At 41.7% G+C, this 18058-nt stretch overlaps 3 protein-coding genes across 3 annotated transcripts in view; 1 reads left to right on the top strand and 2 right to left on the bottom strand.

Moving 5' to 3' along the window:
• LOC115174083 (four and a half LIM domains protein 3) overlaps nucleotides 1-346 on the bottom strand; it is a 30503-nt gene extending 30157 nt beyond the window's left edge. The window contains exon 1 of the mRNA XM_029732743.1: nucleotides 166-346. The gene's annotated coding sequence lies outside the window, so the exon portion shown is untranslated. The remainder of the gene's footprint in view (nucleotides 1-165) is intronic.
• Nucleotides 347-11289: 10943 nt separating this feature from the next.
• Nucleotides 11290-14446, top strand: LOC115174082 (c-Myc-binding protein). The gene is made up of 5 exons (XM_029732742.1): nucleotides 11290-11616; nucleotides 11970-12042; nucleotides 13081-13129; nucleotides 13838-13967; nucleotides 14168-14446. Exons 1-5 carry the CDS (start codon nucleotides 11602-11604, stop codon nucleotides 14210-14212), a joined length of 312 nt encoding a protein of 103 aa, XP_029588602.1. The 5' UTR covers nucleotides 11290-11601; the 3' UTR covers nucleotides 14213-14446.
• Nucleotides 14447-16025: 1579 nt separating this feature from the next.
• Nucleotides 16026-17785, bottom strand: LOC115173223 (gap junction alpha-9 protein-like). Its single transcript, XM_029731140.1, has one exon. It carries the CDS (start codon nucleotides 17577-17579, stop codon nucleotides 16026-16028), a length of 1554 nt encoding a protein of 517 aa, XP_029587000.1. The 5' UTR covers nucleotides 17580-17785.
• Nucleotides 17786-18058: the final 273 nt, after the last annotated feature.

Below are 18058 nucleotides of genomic sequence, written 5' to 3'. Positions count from 1 at the left end.
CGGATGAACCGTGAATCGATTCGCATGACTGACGCTGCATTATCGAGGTTCTTTCTTTGCCCGAAATAAGGCAATTCACGTTTTAAATCCAATACTGATAATATCGACTCCTATAAGTGTGTTATTATTCGTTATTAACACGTGCACAAATGTCAAATATCTTACCAGCAGCAGCTCTTTGCGTGTCAGGGAACTTTGCGAAATGTCGTCCCTTTGTTTCAGTCACCAACCTGTGGCTTGCAGTTTTTGTCCGGCAGCTGAATTGACTCCAAATGATGGTCAGTCAAGATCCCACTCCTCCGACGAAGTGGCGCACCCTCCTCTACTTCAACTACTATGAAACGCATTGTGCAGCCTAGCTACTACCTCCCCATGCGCAACAGCATCAATCAAACCCGCCAGAGGGATTACAAAGAAATGAGAAAAAAAGAAAAAAAAACTATTCCACATTATATCAAATACAGACATATAACGAATAATTTTTTTTGACATTTTGTTTTGTATACGTTTTAAAGACTCTAAATAGTTTTCCAAATCAGATAAAACATTTAAGGAAAGGGGCTTTTTCTTCATAAATTTTGATTTGTGTATGAAATATTTTCCTAATAAAATAAAGAGATTTATGACATACTCACGTTCAATTGTGGAATCAGTGTAGTAAAATAATATGTCAAACTTAGTAATATCAATGGTTGTATGCAATTTGAGGCCAAGATGTATTTTTACATCAGTCCAGAACACTTCACTATATAAACAATGACAGGATAAGATTCAGTTTCTAGTTCACAAAAACTGCATTCACTGGTAACATCAAGTATATATTTAGAAATCAAGCTATTACACGGATATAATCTATGGATAATCTTAAAGGAGATCTCCTTTACTTTATTGTTCACCATAAATTTGTGTGGAGTGAGCCAAGCACGGCGCCAGTTTACATCAAACGATGAAGCCCAACAGAATATCGCAGAGGGAATCGACTTCCTGTAGAAAATATCCCTTAATAAACGATTGTTGAATTTCGTATCTAGTAGACCAATGCCATTCACCTGAACATTGCTTACAATCGGAGATATTCCAAAATATGCATTATTCTGAAGTAAAGTTTTTATCCCACTAGGTATAGCTTTAATAACAGTGTCATATTCCTTGCTTGAAACCTCAAAGTTGTATCTTTCCATAAATTCTCTCCGTGTAAATAGATTCCCACTAATATTAACCAATTGGTTGACAAGGACAATGTTTTTCGAGAACCATTTATGGTTAAACAACATCTTGTTTCTATATATCGACCCATTGTTCCATATAAAACATTTATGAGGTGAAAAGTTGTGTTTATACAGCAAAGCCCAGCACATTAAAGCCTGCTTGTGAAAATCTGCCAGTTTCACAGGAAGTTTACCCACAATATATGGACATTGTAGTAAAAAATTAAGCCCTCCGAGCTTCTGAAAAACAAAATGAGGTATAATATTCCAGAAACGATGAGGATTTTTTTATATATCTTTTAATCCAGTTGACCTTTGATATCTGATTAAAGAGAGTGAAGTCTAAGACATTTAGACCACCATCACAATCCCTGTTGGTGATAACATCTCTTTATCTTATGTGGCTTGTTTTTCCATATGAAGTTGTACAAAAGCCTATCTAAGGTACAGCATGAGACAGTAAGTCATTATTATGAGACAGAAAGTCATCATGAGACAGTATGTCTGTCACGAATCCCACCGAAGGTGGCTCCCCTGCTCGGGCGGCGCTCGGCGGTCGTCGTTGCTGATCCTTTTTTCCTTTTCTGTTTGTATGTCTTATTGGTTGCACCTGTTCCCTATTTGAGTGTCTTGATTTGTGTTTATTTAAGCCTGTTTAGCCCACCCAGGTTTGTGCGGGATTATTTTATGTCAGTGTGCTTTTTGGATGTGCTGGCTATTCGCCTTGATTTTCTTTCCGGACTGTGTGCCCGTTATTACTGGGCTGGTCATTTCGTTCACGCGCCGGTTGTGTTGGCGTTGACCGTTTTGTGTGTGTGTGTGTGTGTGTGTGTGTGTGCATGAGAGAGAGAGAGAGAGTTTGTGGTGATATTGTTCCATATTAATGGAATGGACAGTTTTGTTGATGTGAGTTGGTGCCTGTTTGATGACATCTGGTTGACATGAGATTTAATTAATATATTTTTTGAATTTTAAATGATTAATATATAACCATTGATTCTTGAAGAATGTAACTTGGAAATGCCTCATGATCAACGGCCTTACCCCAAAAGTCAGATTGTTTGGGGGGTGGTGGTAAATGGGCTTCCATAAGTAAATTCAAATGGCACAGGCAAACAAATCTTTACTGAGCTTTTCGTTAACTTGAAAAGTGTTTCTTTAGCCAACATATCAATGTTGTCACTGTAAAAGTCAATGTGAAAAAGTCAAACACGAACAGAACTCTATAGGCTTCTGTATAGGCTACTTCTGGATCACAGACACCTCATCAAACTGTTTGTTCTTCGTCCCTGTTTTATGTTAGCCTGAGTGAATGAGTGCCAGTCTGTACTAACGTGTCAACTCCTAATTGACATGCCATGTTTTGCTTGACCATGACCAATGGAGTTGCCAAGAGCACAAGCAGATCTGGGACCAGGCTGTATGTCGCACTAATATTGGATTGGGTAAAAACTGAAGCAGTGAACTAGCATAAGGCTTTACTTGTGTTGTCATTCATTCAGACTCATTTAGGGTTCCTTACCGACTTAATCACCAGATTACATTCTCTGCGGTCACAAGAAATTGCTGGTCCCTGAAAAAACTCTAGCAAGCAAGATATCTTTTTTCCCCAAAAACATTTTACCTCCCATTTTCCACCACTCCAAACTGCAGGTCTGGGGTTGATTAGAGAGTTATGTTCAATACATTGTGGCTTCATCCTGCCACTACTCATTAGGCATGACAAAATGTATGAGCACATGTGGAGTATTAACGAAGCTTTTGTGTCACATACATATTTCAACCTATTTATCTTGATAGTTTACCCTGTACTGTTAAAAGGCTTGTGGATATGCCTCAGGGGGTTCTAGAATGTTTAAATTATTTTTTTAAATGGGGGGGGGGGGGGGGGGGGTCACATTATGCAATGTAATAATGAAACATTCTCTATGGTTGATACCAACCACCTGACCTAATCATTCCCAAGGTCAGAAGATCTACCTGAAGGACACAAACGCATGGCTCATTAATTTTGAACATTTTAAATGTAACATTTAACTAGACAAGTCAGTTAAGAACAAATTCTTATTTACAATGACGGCCTACACCGGCCAAACCCGGACGATGCTGGGCCAATTGTGCGCCACCGCGCTATTGGACTTCCAATCACGGACGGTTGTGATACAGCCTGGATTTGAACCAGGTTGTCTGTAGTGACGCCTCAAGCACTGACATGCAGTGCCTTAGACCGCTGCGCCACTCGGGAACCCCATACGTAGACACAGTAGAAGTGGGAAGTTTACATACACTTACGTTGGAGTCATTAAATCTCGTTTTTCAACCACTCCACTTTTCTTTTGTTTTAAAAGAAACTACAGTTTTGGCAAGTCGGTTAGGACATCTACTTTGTGTATGACACAAGTCAACAACTGTTTACAGACAGATTATTTCACTGTATCACAATTCCCGTGGGTCAGAAGTTTACATACTCTAAGTTGACTGTGCCTTTAAACAGCTTGGAAAATTCCAGAAAATAATGTCATGGCTTTAGAAGATTCTGATAGGCTAATTGACATCATTTGAATGAATGGGGACAAAGATCGTACTTTTTGGAGAAATGTCCTCTGGTCTGATGAAACAAAAATAGAACTGTTTGGCCATAATGACCATCGTTATGTTCGGAGGAAAAAGGTGGAGGGTTGCAAGCCGAAGAACACCATCCCAACCGTGAAGCACGGGGGTGGCAGCATCATGTTGTGGGGGTGCTTTGCTGCAGGAGGGACTGGTGCACTTCATGAGGAAGAAAAATTATGTGGATATATTGAAGCAACATCTCAAGACATCAGTCAGGAAGTTAAAGCTTGGTCGCAAGTGGGTCTTCCAAATAGACAATGACCCCAAGCATACTTCTAAAGTTGTAGCAAAATGGCTTAAGGACAACAAAGTCAAGGTATTGGAGTGGCCATCACAAAGCCCTGACCTCAATCCTATAGAAACTGTGTGGGCAGAACTGAAAAAGCGTGCGCGAGCAAGGAGGCCTACAAACCTGACTCAGTTACACCAGCTCTGTCAGGAGGAATGGGCCAAAATTCACCCAACTCATTTTGGGAAGCTTGTGGAAGGCTACCCGAAACGTTTTACCCAAGTTAAACAATTTAAAGGCAATGCTACCAAATACTAATTGAGTGTATGTAAACTTCTGACCCACTGGTAATGTGATGAAAGAAACAAAAGCTGAAATAAATCCTTCTCTCTACTATTATTCTGACATTCACATTCTTAAAATAAAGTTGTGATCCTAACTGTTTTTACTAAGATTAAATGTCAGGAATTGTGAAAAACTGAGTTGAAATATATTTGGCTAAGGTGTATGTAAACTTCCGACTTCAACTGTACATAGAGTAAGGTCACCAACGTTGAGACAAAGTCACAGGTAGAGAAACACTGGCTAGGTTTCCATCTGATTGGTGACAGATTTATGTGAATATTCAAAAATATCATTAAGAAAATATGCACATTTTCCCACCAGTGGTGTGTTCCCACCAAATTGACTTGCTGTTGATAAAAATCTGTGAGTGATGACATAGTGCACACAAAATGAACTTTTTCCACTTAAGTTTTCACGTACGTAATAAAAATCAAAAGTTCAATGTGTTTCCATCACATTTTCAACTCTATTAATAGTTTTGTCACAAAAACTGTTGTTTTAAAAAGCAAATGTGCCCATTTTGGTCTTGGCACGTGTTCTCTAGCCAAGATACAGTACGGGTAGGCTGAGGGAGTAAATTTACTTCGATATTATGATTATTATATCAATATTTGCGCATAAAAGGCGTTTCCACTGGCATAATTAATCTTACAGACACAAAATGATCTCACCATGTTGACTGAAAAAAAATTACATTTAGCAGACGCTCTTATCCAGAGCGATTTACATTTATATTTTAGTCATTTAGCAGACGCTCTTATCCAGAGCGACTTACAGTAGTGAATGCATACATTTCATTTCATGCATTATTTTTTTGTTTTTGTTTTTGTACTGGCCCCCCGTGGGAATCGAACCCACAACCCTGGCGTTGCACACACCATGCTGGCGTTGCAAACACCACGCTCTACCAACTGAGCCACAGGGAAGGATTTACAAATTGGTGCATTCACCTTATGATATCCAGTGGAACAACCACTTTACAATAGTACATCTATATCTTTTTGGGGGGGAGGGTAGTGCCCTTCTTGGGTGTAGGGCCTGATCAGAGCCTGAAGGTACGGCGGCGCCGTTCCCCTCACAGCTCCGTAGGCAAGCACCAAACTTCCTGTTTCCATCACAGCTGTCATTTTTTACATGGTATGTCTTTACTGGCATAAAAACTGTGGATGGAAACTTGATTTTTATGTAGGTTTCCATCCAATTAACGACAGATTTTTATGCAAATATGATTAAAAAATCTGCATAAATTAAATATGCAAATGTTCCCACCACCTGTTAAATTCCCATGTACCAAATAAAAAATACAAGTGAAATGGGTTTCCATTTCTATTTCAACTCTTCTGATGGTTTTGTCACAAAGAATGTTGCGTTATATAGCGAACGTATCCACTCTGATATTGATTGGCATTTGCTCTCTAGTCAACAACTCGCAGATACAGTGCTGGTATAGCCTGCAGGAGATTATTATGGACAAAAGAGCTAGATCATTTTTTATTTGTCAAACGGCAGCCAAGCGTCGATTATCATGTCCCCAGAATAAAACCTTTGATATTTATTGGAAAGTAGCATGAAGCTCATCTTGCATTTCCCCACCGTGTGAAGTTAACAGTCATTTATTTAATCTGTAGCCTAATAAACGGCACGTGTTCCCGAGTCGTAGTGGGAGGACCACACGACGTCATCGCGTCACTCACTTCAATATGATGGTCATTATTTGTGCGCGGTGGCGTTTTCACCCCCAATTTCTCGCATCATTAATTTTTCCGAAAACAAAAACATCCGACCTTGTCTAGCGTATTTTTTTTTGTCGACATTTGGAAACTTTACCGAAAAGATTTTCTGTATCCATCAGGACTGTCGTGACACTTTTTTAAATCCAATATGTACTTTACGTGCATAAAACGATTGGATGGTAACCTGGTTACAATGGTAACCTGGTTACAGACATCATACTCTGCTTTTCTGTGCTTCTTTTCCTTTAGTAGATCAACAGTGCCATGACGAGCCAAAACAAACTTGATATCCTCCATTTAGGCAAGCTGCTTGTTGTTCTAACCTCTGAGGAAATGTTGTTTTGTTCAAGACAATACATTTACCATAGGATCCGAAATGGTAGACTGGATGCTTAAAACGGTAACGTTACAGTGATGAACGACAATATTCAAATTAAAAAAAAAATCTTTAATGCTTCACACAATTTCAGAAAAAATATTGTGGGAGACATTCACATTTCCCTTGTAATTCAAACCCTTTAAATGCTTAATTTACTCACAATTTGATATACCAAAAAAAAAAAGGATTTATAACCTTATGACATCTGACAACATATTCGATATCATTCACTCCGTTTGCACTCAAAAGCAAAACAAAGCAATGCAAGCATAATCTCACAATGGTACAACCAGCAGAATCAACCCAATTGGTTGTCAGATGAATGACAAACTATTTAATCAAAATGGTGGTCCTGAATGGCACCCTATCCCCTATATCGGGTGGGCGATTCCAGTCCTGATTGGCGTCACAGTTTTGCCCCAGCTAACACACCTGACTCCAATAATCACCTAATCATGATCTTCAGTTTAGGAATATATTTCACTATATATTTTACCTCTTGGGGATGTCATTCGAAAACATAATGTTAAATTTCACTGCTATGCGGACGACACACAGCTGTACATTTCAATGAAACATGGTGAAGCCCCAAAATTGCCCTTGCAAGAAGCCTGTGTCTCAGACATAAGGAAGTGGATGGCTGCAAACGTTCTACTTTTAAACTCGGACAAAACAGAGATGCTTGTTCTAGGTCCCAGGAAACAAAGAGACCTTCTGTTGAATCTGACAATTAATCTGGATGGTTGTACAGTCGTCTCAAATAAAACTGTGAAGGACCTCGGCGTTACTCTGGACCCTGATCTCTCGTTTGAAGAACATATCAAGACTGTTTCAAGGACAGCTTTTTTCCATCTACGTAACATTGCAAAAATCAGAAACTTTCTGTCCAAAAATGACGCAGAAAAATTAATCCATGCCTTTGTTACTTCTAGGTTGGACTACTGCAATGCTCTACTTTCCGGCTACCCGGATAAAGCACTAAATAAACTTCAGTTAGTGCTAAATACGGCTGCTAGAATCCTGACTAGAACCAAAAATTTGATCATATTACTCCAGTGCTAGCCTCCCTACACTGGCTTCCTGTTAAGGCAAGGGCTGATTTCAAGGTTTTACTGCTAACCTACAAAGCATTACATGGGCTTGCTCCTACCTATCTTTCCGATTTGGTCCTGCCGTACATACCTACACGTACGCTACGGTCACAAGACGCGGGCCTCCTAATTGTTCCTAGAATTTCTAAGCAAACAGCTGGAGGCAGGGCTTTTTCCTATAGAGCTCCATTTTTATGGAATAGTCTGCCTACCCATGTGAGAGACGCAGACTCAGTCTCAACCTTTAAGTCTTTACTGAAGACACATCTCTTCAGTAGGTCCTATGATTAAGTGTAGTCTGGCCCAGGGGTGTGAAGGTGAACGGAAAGGCTGGAGCAACGAACCGCCCTTGCTGTCTCTGCCTGGCCGGTTTCCCCTCTTTCCACTGGGATTCTCTGCCTCTACCCCTTTTACGGGGGCTGAGTCACTGGCTTACTGGTGTTCTTCCATGCCGTCCCTGGGAGGGGTGCGTCACTTGAGTGGGTTGAGTCACTGACGTGGTCTTCCTGTCTGGGTTGGCGCACCCCCTTGGGCTGTGCCATGGCAGAGATCTTTGTGGGCTATACTCGGCCTTGTCCCGGGATGGTATGTTGGTGGTTGGAGATATCCCTCCAGTGGTGTGGAGGCTGTGCTTTGGCAAAGTGGGTGGGGTTATATCCTACCTGTTTGGCCCTGTCCGGGGGTTCATCGGATGGGGCCACAGTGTCTCCTGACCCCTCCTATCTCAGCCTCCAGTATTTATGCTGCAGTAGTTTATGTGTCGGGGGGCTAGGGTCAGTCTGGAGTATTTCTCTTGTCTTTTCCGGTGTCCTGTGTGAATTTAAATATGCTCTATCTAATTCTCTCTTTCTTTCTTTCTTTCTTTCTTTCTCTCTCTCGGAGGACCTGAGCCCTAGGACCATGCCTCAGGACTACCTGGCTTGATGACTCCTTGCTGTCCCCAGTTCACCTGGCCGTGCTGCTGCTCCAGTTCCAACTGTTCTGCCTGCAGCTATGGAACCCTGACCTGTTCACCGGACGTGCTACCTGTCCCAGACCTGCTGTTTTCAACTCTCTAGAGACAGCAGGAGAGGTAGAGATACTCTCAAAGATCGGCTATGAAAAAGCCAACTGGCACTTACTCTTGTGTTGCTGACTTGTTGCACCCTCGACAACTACTATGATTATTATTATTTGACCATGCTGGTCATTTATGAACATTTGAACATCTAGGCCATGTGCTGTTATAATTTCCACCCGGCACAGCCAGAAGAGGACTGGCCACCCCTCATAGCCTGGTTCCTCTCTAGGTTTCTTCCTAGGTTTTGGCCTTTCTTGGGAGTTTTTCCTAGCCACTGTGCTTCTACACCTGCATTGCTTGCTGTTTGGGGTTTTAGGCTGGGTTTCTGTACAGCACTTTGAGATATCAGCTGATGTAAGAAGGGCTATATAAATAAATTTGATTTGATTTAATCAGCTGTGTTTGCTAGGGATGGAGAAACAGTGTGACACCAATCAGGCCCTCGAGGACTGGAGTTGTCCACCCCTGCCCTATATAGTGCACTACTTTTGACCAGGCCCTGGTCTGGTCACAAAAGTAATAAAGACAAACCCCTCTAAGCAGAGGAGAGTCACCTATTTTTTAATACATAAAAATCTGAAACTATAGACTGTATAGCCTTCTCAATGTTTGCCATGGGTAGTGCAACATCTAACTGTCCTAACAGTCTCACTTGAGCATCAATGACAAGATCAAAGCCCCCGTACCCCTGAAGATCATCTCTTAGTTGAAGGTAGGGTTGAATTCCACCTGACCAGGCAAGTCCCAGATTTCGAATTTGACGAAAGAGCTGCTGGAGATGTAATCGTTGTAGATTTTGTTGGCGCTCTCCAAGAACAGTGTGTCGTTTGGCGACATCTTGTGGACTACAACCTGAATAGTGGAGCACAATAGACAAAGTGAACTTATGCTTGATCCGAAAATGTGGTCGGAGTCTTAGTATAGGGGTGTGACGCAATTGCGTATACGCCAGAGACACGCAGTGGCCAAATCAAGCTCTGTACAGCATCGCCGTGCCCTCTTAAATTTAGTGGAGGGCACCGTATAGTTCCGCATTGACATGATTGTCTGACGGTAGCTGGGGGCGGTAAATCCTGTACAAACACACTTCCATCACCGTAACTCTGCTCCGCTTAAGTACAAGAAGTAGGACGGCCCTCACGTCTGCATCGCAGTAAATGCTGTACGGCCACTTCAGACATCAAATTAACAATACAGAGCATTTTAGTGTAGATGACTTGACAAGCTAGTTTATCAATTTGAGTCGTGTGACATGCATAAACATTATAGTTTGTATGACTAGGCGGCAACACAACAAACCTTTTGAATGTTCGGTTTACCACTTCTCCTTGGTTTACTGTCACCTAACGTGTTCTCGATATCTGGTTCCTCCACGCCGTAGCCTTAATCCTTTGGGAAAGATAGTTCCCTGCCAGCGCAGGATCTTCGTACTGAATCGACATTTACCTGAAATCTGCCAGCTAATCAAATCTAGCAGCTGTTAAATCCACTGATCAAATTCAATCGTGTTTAGCAAACTAGCAGCACTGGTTTAGTTGACAACCAAGTCGTGACTTGAAAATATATTCTAGTGTTGTTGTTATATGGTGTATTCACTACGAAATAAATACCAGTATTTTAGTGCCAAAGTAAACATCATTCATTTACACTGTAATTCTGCCTGTCAACTCAGGTCGTCACTAATCACAAAATCATATTTATGGTTAAAGCCCGACTATTTTCATGTTTTAATGTCACATGAGCAAGTACAGTGGACTACATTTCTTGTAAACTCAAAACCCAGCAATGCAATAATTAACAATGTAATACTAGGAAAAAACAGTAAGCATACTATATACACAGGGTAAGTTCCAAAACCATATTTACAACGTGCAGGTATACTGGAGTGATGGAGGTAGATATGTATAGGGGGAAGGGGACAGGGATACTGGAGTGATGGAGGTAGATATGTATAGGGGGAAGGGGACAGGGATATTGGAGTGATGGAGGTAGATATGTATAGGGGGAAGGGGACAGGGATACTGGGGTGATGGAGGTAGATATGTATAGGGGGAAGGGGACAGGGATACCGGAGTGATGGAGGTAGATATGTATAGGGGGAAGGGGACAGGGATACTGGAGTGATGGAGGTAGATATGTATAGGGGGAAGGAGACTATATACAGGGTCAGTACCATATTAACAATGTGCAGGGATACTGGAGTGATGGAGGTAGATATGTATAGGGGGAAGGGGACAGGGATACTGGAGTGATGGAGGTAGATATGTATAGGGGTAAGGTGATAAAAAAAATATTGCGCCTATTTAATGCAACCTTTGCTGTTAGTAGATGGCAAAGCAGCATACACTTTGGAAATTACAAATTCACTTTCTTATTCATAGCCTAAAATCGTTTAGCAAGTGCGCTGTTTAGCACTAACCCTAACCTTAACCCTAACCTTAATCACACTGCTAACATTATGCCTAACATTAAATTAATTTTTTTTTTTACTTTGTGGCTGTGGTAACTAGTGACAACTGTTAATTTGCCTGTTTCGTCTAATTTCTCCCTCAATCTCATTGGTTCTCCAGCCAAACGCTTGTTTCACTACATGGCCATGAGATGGCGCCAAATATATAGCTAGGGTTTTTTTGCCTAATGCCTTTACACAAGTAGCTCAGTTTCAGTTTCATTTATTTCAATAACAAATAGTGAAGTTAAGTGAAGTAACCGACGGAGTAAAGAAAAGTCCATCATTATCATCAATCATTGACATTTTATCTCATAATTCACAGTTCAGCTAATTATTGTTGTTGTCGTTTTGTCGTTATAGCAACCGGACCACTGAGGGAGGAATTGCTTTGTGGCAGTCAGAGGCTCTAGGTCTTGTCGGCTGTTGATAGCTAGCTAATTTACTAATTTACTAACGTTAATCATCATAACGCTACATATCTGTTCGCAATAATGGCCCATTACAGAGTAAGTATACGAAAATGTTCTTTAATGAACTTCAAATACGAGTGGTTTGAAGATATTTCTTTCATGTCCTATGTTTTCACTTGTTACTTTGTAACTAAGTTAGCTAACTAACTGCATTCATTGATTACTTTGTATCTTAGGTAGTTCTCATTAATTGGAATCAGAAGTATGGTTGTGCCAGTTAAACAATTCGTTTTCAAAGTTTATGGTCAACCAGGCACATCTTTTTTTTAAATTCTGCTTACCTGCCTGGAAACTTTCAAAAGAAACGGAAGTAGAGTTATCTAGTTACAGCTTTATGCAAAAATGTTTTGTTAGTCTTTTGATTCTTCTCATCGTTGTTTATTACACAGGCTTCAGAGTCCAAGAGAGAACAATTTCGAAGGTATCTAGAAAAAGCTGGAGTTCTTGACAGTCTCACCAATGGTAAGCCTCTTTCAGAAATTGAAGAACATTACTGGCAAAGTTTCTTTAAAATGCATAAAGTCTAACGTTTCTCATGCGGTATACTTTGATTTTGTACCTCATGTTCATCATTTTGATTCCAAATCCTAACCACTTGCATAGTCTATAGCAGGGGTGTCAAACATAGGCGAGGGTGTCCAATATGGCCCGTACGTGATTTGAGTTACAAAAAAACTCAATACACATTAACATTTTAGATTTACATTTTAGTCATTTAGCATAAAATCTTATCCAGATCAACTTACAGGAGCACATTAGGGTTAAGTGCCTTGCTCAAGGGCACATCGACATATTTGTTACGTAGTCGGCTCAGGGATTCGAACCAGTGACCATTTGGTTACTGGCCGAATGCTCTTAAAGGGAAACTTCAAAAATGTTCAACGTCATAGGTAGTCCAGCACTACCCCGACATCAACATATGTGAAAAAGGTAGATAAGTGTTTACAATGACATCATCGGTGTGTATGGGGTGATTTTGACCAATTATTAGTAGGCAAATTGGTTGATGTAATTGAAAAACTTATCTTTCTCGTTCATAATCTCCAGCACCACCTCAACATTAACATAAGTGAAAATGGCGTATGTTCTATGTTTTGTGGTAAAAAAGACAATGAAGTAGACATTAAAAATGTTTTCCCTTTAACCGCTAGGCTACCTACCGCCCATGACAAAAATACACCAAAAAAACAAATCAAAACTGTGTATAAATTTTAATCCACCTACATTCATACAGTTTCTTGACTTTGTCCAGCTTGCTATAATCACCGAAATGAAAACTAGACAGTCAGAAAGCATCAAATACAAACAGCGATAATTACTATTTTTTTGCTATTTTTCACGGTGAGGATATATAACTCATATTCAGTGAGGCCCTCCGGACCTTGTTGAAGAACGAATGCGGCCCCCAGGGCAAAACCTGTTTGACACCCCTGATCTATAACAAAACTTTGACTCGCATATCACCACCAATATCCATAACAATTGTATTGCTGTTTGCAGTGTTGGTCGCCCTGTACGAGGAGACAGATAAACCTAATAATGCTTTGGAGTATCCTTTTGTATTGGTTTGATTAATATTCCAATATGATGACAACAACCATGACCACCGTCTCTACTGATCCCGTTGATGCAGATGTTGCTTGCTGATTCAGGTAGTCACTCATAGCTTTGGGCAGAGAAAATACCTCGCCCGAAATCTGATGACTACTGCCCCCCTGGTGCAAAACGATCAGGCGTAGACTTTGTGTACATTACAGCATCCTCGTCTAAAAGTGTCTTGGTTCATGTGACGTCTTTTAAAGGCTCTTTTTCTTATTGTTCTATTAACTAATTTACCGCTTGGTGATGTCACCAGGCAGGCCAAAACTCCATCCCACCAAAACAGGCTGACATTTCAGGTGGCCTTTTCAAACGGCTCTTACACGAAAAGGGCATTATCATAATTCTCACAAGTTCACAGCATTATGCAAACCTCATAGTGTGGAAATATATGAAACACAGGAAAATCACATTTTTTTTACTGCACTGGGCCTTTTTAAAGAGAGTTTAGGGTGTGCAGTGGCTGGCCGGAGTGATGGTGCTGCCCCCCCCCCCCCCCCCCCCGACCGGTCTGGTGATATGGGTTCAAACCCTGATTATGCCACTTTACATTCTATGCACCAGCAGCTCTCCTCTATCTCCCCATCTCAATCACTTCTCGTTCACTGTAGCTATCAACAACAACAAGAGTTTAGACTAGCCTTCACCTAAACCCTAGCTTTCTAAAGCATCACCTTGGTGTGGCTGGTGCTGAGCCAGCAGATGCGGAGGCCCTTCGTCTGGAACTAACTGAGCTACAGCAGAAGTGGGATCTGCTCATGGAGGAAAACAAAGACCTCCGAAACAGGGTCAGAGAGAATTGAACATTTTTCCTAAATTCAAGGGTTTGTTTCCCGGTCCCAGATTAAGTTTAGATTCTCCATTGATTTAGTTTTTTAGCCCAGAAATAGGCTTAATCTGTATCCGGGGAAACCACCCCCAAATACCCCAAAAATATCTAATCTCGGTACGTTGCAAATACCAGACTTTTTTCTACCTTGTTTTACAGCTTCTGCAGTATGAACCAGCACCCGAGGATGGAGCAGCAGAGTAGCGGAGTTGGTTGAATTGTTCTTTCTGTCCACTGTTTTGAGGAAAAAAAGGCACTTCTAAAGCTATTATTTCTTAGTAGTATTATATGACACTATACCCAAGGATGGAAGAACTGTTAATTTCAAAAGCAATGTATTTGTGTTAAGTAGTATTTCCTGTGTACAGACACTTGTTCAATCTGAAGTGTCAACTATTTCTCTCCAATTTCAAGTCAATAAACACTTTTCAGCAAATATTCCTCATGCAAAGTTATTGTGTTGATGCATCTCTAGATGGAATTCCCAACTGATCCTTGCCTATTCATTTAAATGCCACACACACAGGGTCACCGTGACAACAGGCCTACTACTTCTGGTCCTGTATGGGGTTAGCATTCAAAGCCAATGTTCTTGTCTGTTGCTGTTTGGATTTATATTTTTATATCTTGGTAAACTAATTATGTTAAAGTATCATCTCATTAGTAATTCAAGAATATTAGTACTTTATTTTATCAAGTAAAATTATACAATTGTGAATATACAAATCAATGTATGACGTAGTGTTCAGTAAAAATAAAGTACAATTTCATTTAAGCAATAGGCCTGTACAAAATCAGTCCCATTTCCTCCCAATCAAAATGTATAATTTACTTTGTCAAATGATTAGTGGGCTTTGTGCCACAATAATATCAATGCTTTTTCAGGATGGAGGACATCTGCAGTATCCCAACCTGAAAGAAAACAGAACAAGTTGAAAATATTATGTAACTTGTTTATCCAAATACTACATTGTTGTTGTAGTAGTTCAATTATAGTTGAACTGAAATAAGCTGTTGCTTTGTTATTAGTTGGATAGTTGAAATAAAGTTGGCCAGTAGCCTATATCATGAGCAAAGAAACTGTCAATTGGACTGATACTAAAATAGATTGTTGTCATGTCACTGGGAAAATGTCCTCTGATTAGATTGGTAGCTAGTGAACTCCAGCCACCAATTTAACTTGTAAAGTCAAATTCACTTCGTTATTGTGCTTTTAAAAAGTTCAAAACCTTAAATACAATATTGAGGAAATCAGGCTTTGAAACTTTTTCTTGTTAACACATTCTTTCTAATGAATATCATTGATTGAGTTTTGGGTTACGTAATTGCGAATTACAGCCTAAAGGATATAGATTTTGGGATTCTGCTTTCCATTGCTCTTGGTTCATTGATGTAAGCCTTGCATTTATATGCACGCAATGCAATGAAAGTCCTTCAAACTAAAACAGACCTGGCAACAATGTCTGTTGTCTTTTATCTAGATTTACTAAGCGTTTTCCATTGCAAAATTCTGCTTTGCTTTTTGTCTTCTGAAAATAACAGGTGCAAACTTGGTGCATAAAACAGACTCTGACAAAATGCATTGTGGCCTGGGCCCAGAGTAGTTTATCTTAACGTTAATACTGTGTACTCAACTTCACTGACAGAAAAACATCACTGTCTCAAGAACTGCAAATCTATGGAAAATTATAATTTCTTAGGCTACACTTCAGGGCACACTTAGCTAACACCGTAACAGTATACCCTGAAGCATAGCCTATTTTTCTTTTAACCTTTATTTAAATAGGCAAGTCAGTTAAGAAAAAATTATTATTTACAATGACGGCCTACCCCAGCCAAACCTTCCCCTAACCCGGACAACGCTGGGCCAATTGTGCGCCACCCTATGGGACTCCCAATCACGGCTTGTTGTGATACAGCCTGGAATCAAACCAGGGTCTGTAGTGACCGCTGCGCCACTCGGGAGCCCTAACATCGTTACAGTTTTTTGTGACATGATGAGATAAGGTAATAAACCTTAGATCTGCAGGTCGCCTGGAGCTCGCCTGCTGCTGCCGTTACTTGCCGGTGACATTCGGCGGTTGGGAGAGCAGACGGGAGGGCTGTTGCCATCGCGGCTGTGCCGAGACACTGAGCTCAGTTCTCCTATTGAGTCCTGGCTCTGGGGCCTGCTCAGTCTCTTGATGTCCGGCTTAGAGAAGGCCCTGGCTCGGCTGGCAGCAAAGCTACAGCGTGGCTTCATGCTTATAGTCCCAGGGAAGGAGTCCCCACTGTCTGAGCCATTCCCCTCCACCACAGTGGAACAGTTCCAGGGGGCACTGACCCTCCGTGGTTTTCTTGCAATGACCGAAAGGGTCGGGCATGAGGAGGCATCCATCAAGGGTAGCACGGGTAGGGTGGGGTACTCAGAGCCCCGTGACCCTGTGAAGTCCATGTGGTGGGTGAGAGGATCTACATGGTGGGGAAGAGGATGCACGACAAGATCCTCTGGCTCATCCTTCTTGTCCACAAGGGCAGAGCGTGTCGTCTCACGGTTGGTGTTCTTTGAGTTGCTGTTGTGCTCAGGACTTGGCACTGCCTCCTTACTGGCTTTATTGTGACTGTCTGTACATGGCTTGATACCAGGGTCCACCTGAATAGGAACAAAGGCAGAGGAGGCATTGAGGAGGGAATGCGTCGGTCCGTTGCCCTGTTTCTCTATCAGGAGTGTGTACCCACTGGGTCCGCTGGGGATAACAGGCTTGCAGTCCCCAGAGGTTCCCCCCATGTTAACTTGTTTGACGTCAGAGTTTCTTTTGGATTTGCTATGGTAGTAGTCATCCTTCAGGTGTGGGTGGTAGGCCAGGATGCCCTTCTTGAGCTTCCTGTAGCTCAGGTGCGTGATCTCCAACAGGCTGAGGAAGAGGGAGACGGCAGCGATGCCCTGCATGAACATCATGAAGACAGTCTTCTCCGTGGGCCTGGAGACAAAGCAGTCCACCACGTTTGGGCACGGCTCCCTCTCGCACTTAAACAAAGTGTCCAGGTGATGGCCGTAGAGGAGGTACTGGCCCATCATGAAGCCCACCTCCACCACAGAGCGGGTGACGATGTGGGCCACATAGGTCTGTAGCAGGGACCCTCTCAGCGGGGCCTTGTTGAGCTTCCCCAGATCCAGCTGTCTCATCTCCCTCTCGATACGTCTCCGCACCTCGATCAGCTCCACGGCCACTGCCTCCAGCTCCCGACGCAATGCTGCCCTGTTAGTGTGGCGCGTCTTCTCCAGAGCTCGCAGCTGGTAGATGGCGTGGCCCATGTAAACCAGAGAGGGTGAGGAGACGAAGATGACCTGCAGCACCCAGTAGCGGATGAGAGAGATGGGGAAGGCTCGGTCGTAGCACACGTTGCGGCACCCTGGCTGTTCGGTGTTGCAGATGAAGTCGGTCTGCTCGTCGTTCCACACGTCCTCTGCAGCGACGCCAAGCACCAGCATCCGGAAGATGAACAGGATGGTCAGCCAGATCTTTCCCACCATGGTGGAGTGGATATGCACTTCCTCCAAGATCCCACCCAGGAAGTTCCAATCTCCCATCTTCACGCGGGTTTTGCTAATTAATGGGGAAAATTATATGTTAAAAAGCTGAAAATATGGAAAATGGAATGTCAAGATGAAGTGTATGGTGAGGTCAATAATAATACATGGACAAACAATGTTTATTATAAAGCAGAATTGATGATGATGATGATATAAAAAGGGGCAATCTGCCATTCCTACATCCATTTGGGGATTTCTAAATTAAGGATATGTACCCATTGATTCTTGAAGAATATAACTTAGAAATGCCTCATGAGCTTAGTTCATTTACATTTACATTTAAATAATTTAGCAGACGCTCTTATCCAGAGCGACTTACAAATTGGTGCATTCACCTTATGATATCCAGTGGAACAACCACTTTACAATAGTGCATCTAAATCTTTTAAGGGGGGGGGGGGTTAGAAGGATTACTTTATTCCTTAAAGAGGTGGGGTTTCAGGGTACGAGTTCAACTCTCGTACCCTGTCAGAACC

This window comes from Salmo trutta, chromosome 34 (genome assembly GCF_901001165.1).
Source record: "Salmo trutta chromosome 34, fSalTru1.1, whole genome shotgun sequence".
Taxonomy (NCBI): domain Eukaryota; kingdom Metazoa; phylum Chordata; class Actinopteri; order Salmoniformes; family Salmonidae; genus Salmo; species Salmo trutta.
This window is presented reverse-complemented; position numbering and strand designations above follow the sequence as displayed.

Coding starts and splice junctions, on each gene's coding strand:
- LOC115174082 (XM_029732742.1), top strand. Junction 13,130..13,837: donor AAACCTAATAATGCTTTGGA/GTATCCTTTTGT, acceptor CCTAAACCCTAG/CTTTCTAAAGCATCACCTTG. Junction 13,968..14,167: donor ACAAAGACCTCCGAAACAGG/GTCAGAGAGAAT, acceptor CTTGTTTTACAG/CTTCTGCAGTATGAACCAGC.
- LOC115173223 (XM_029731140.1), bottom strand. CDS start 17,579: ATGGGAGATTGGAACTTCCTGGGTGGGATCTTGGAGGAAGTGCATATC.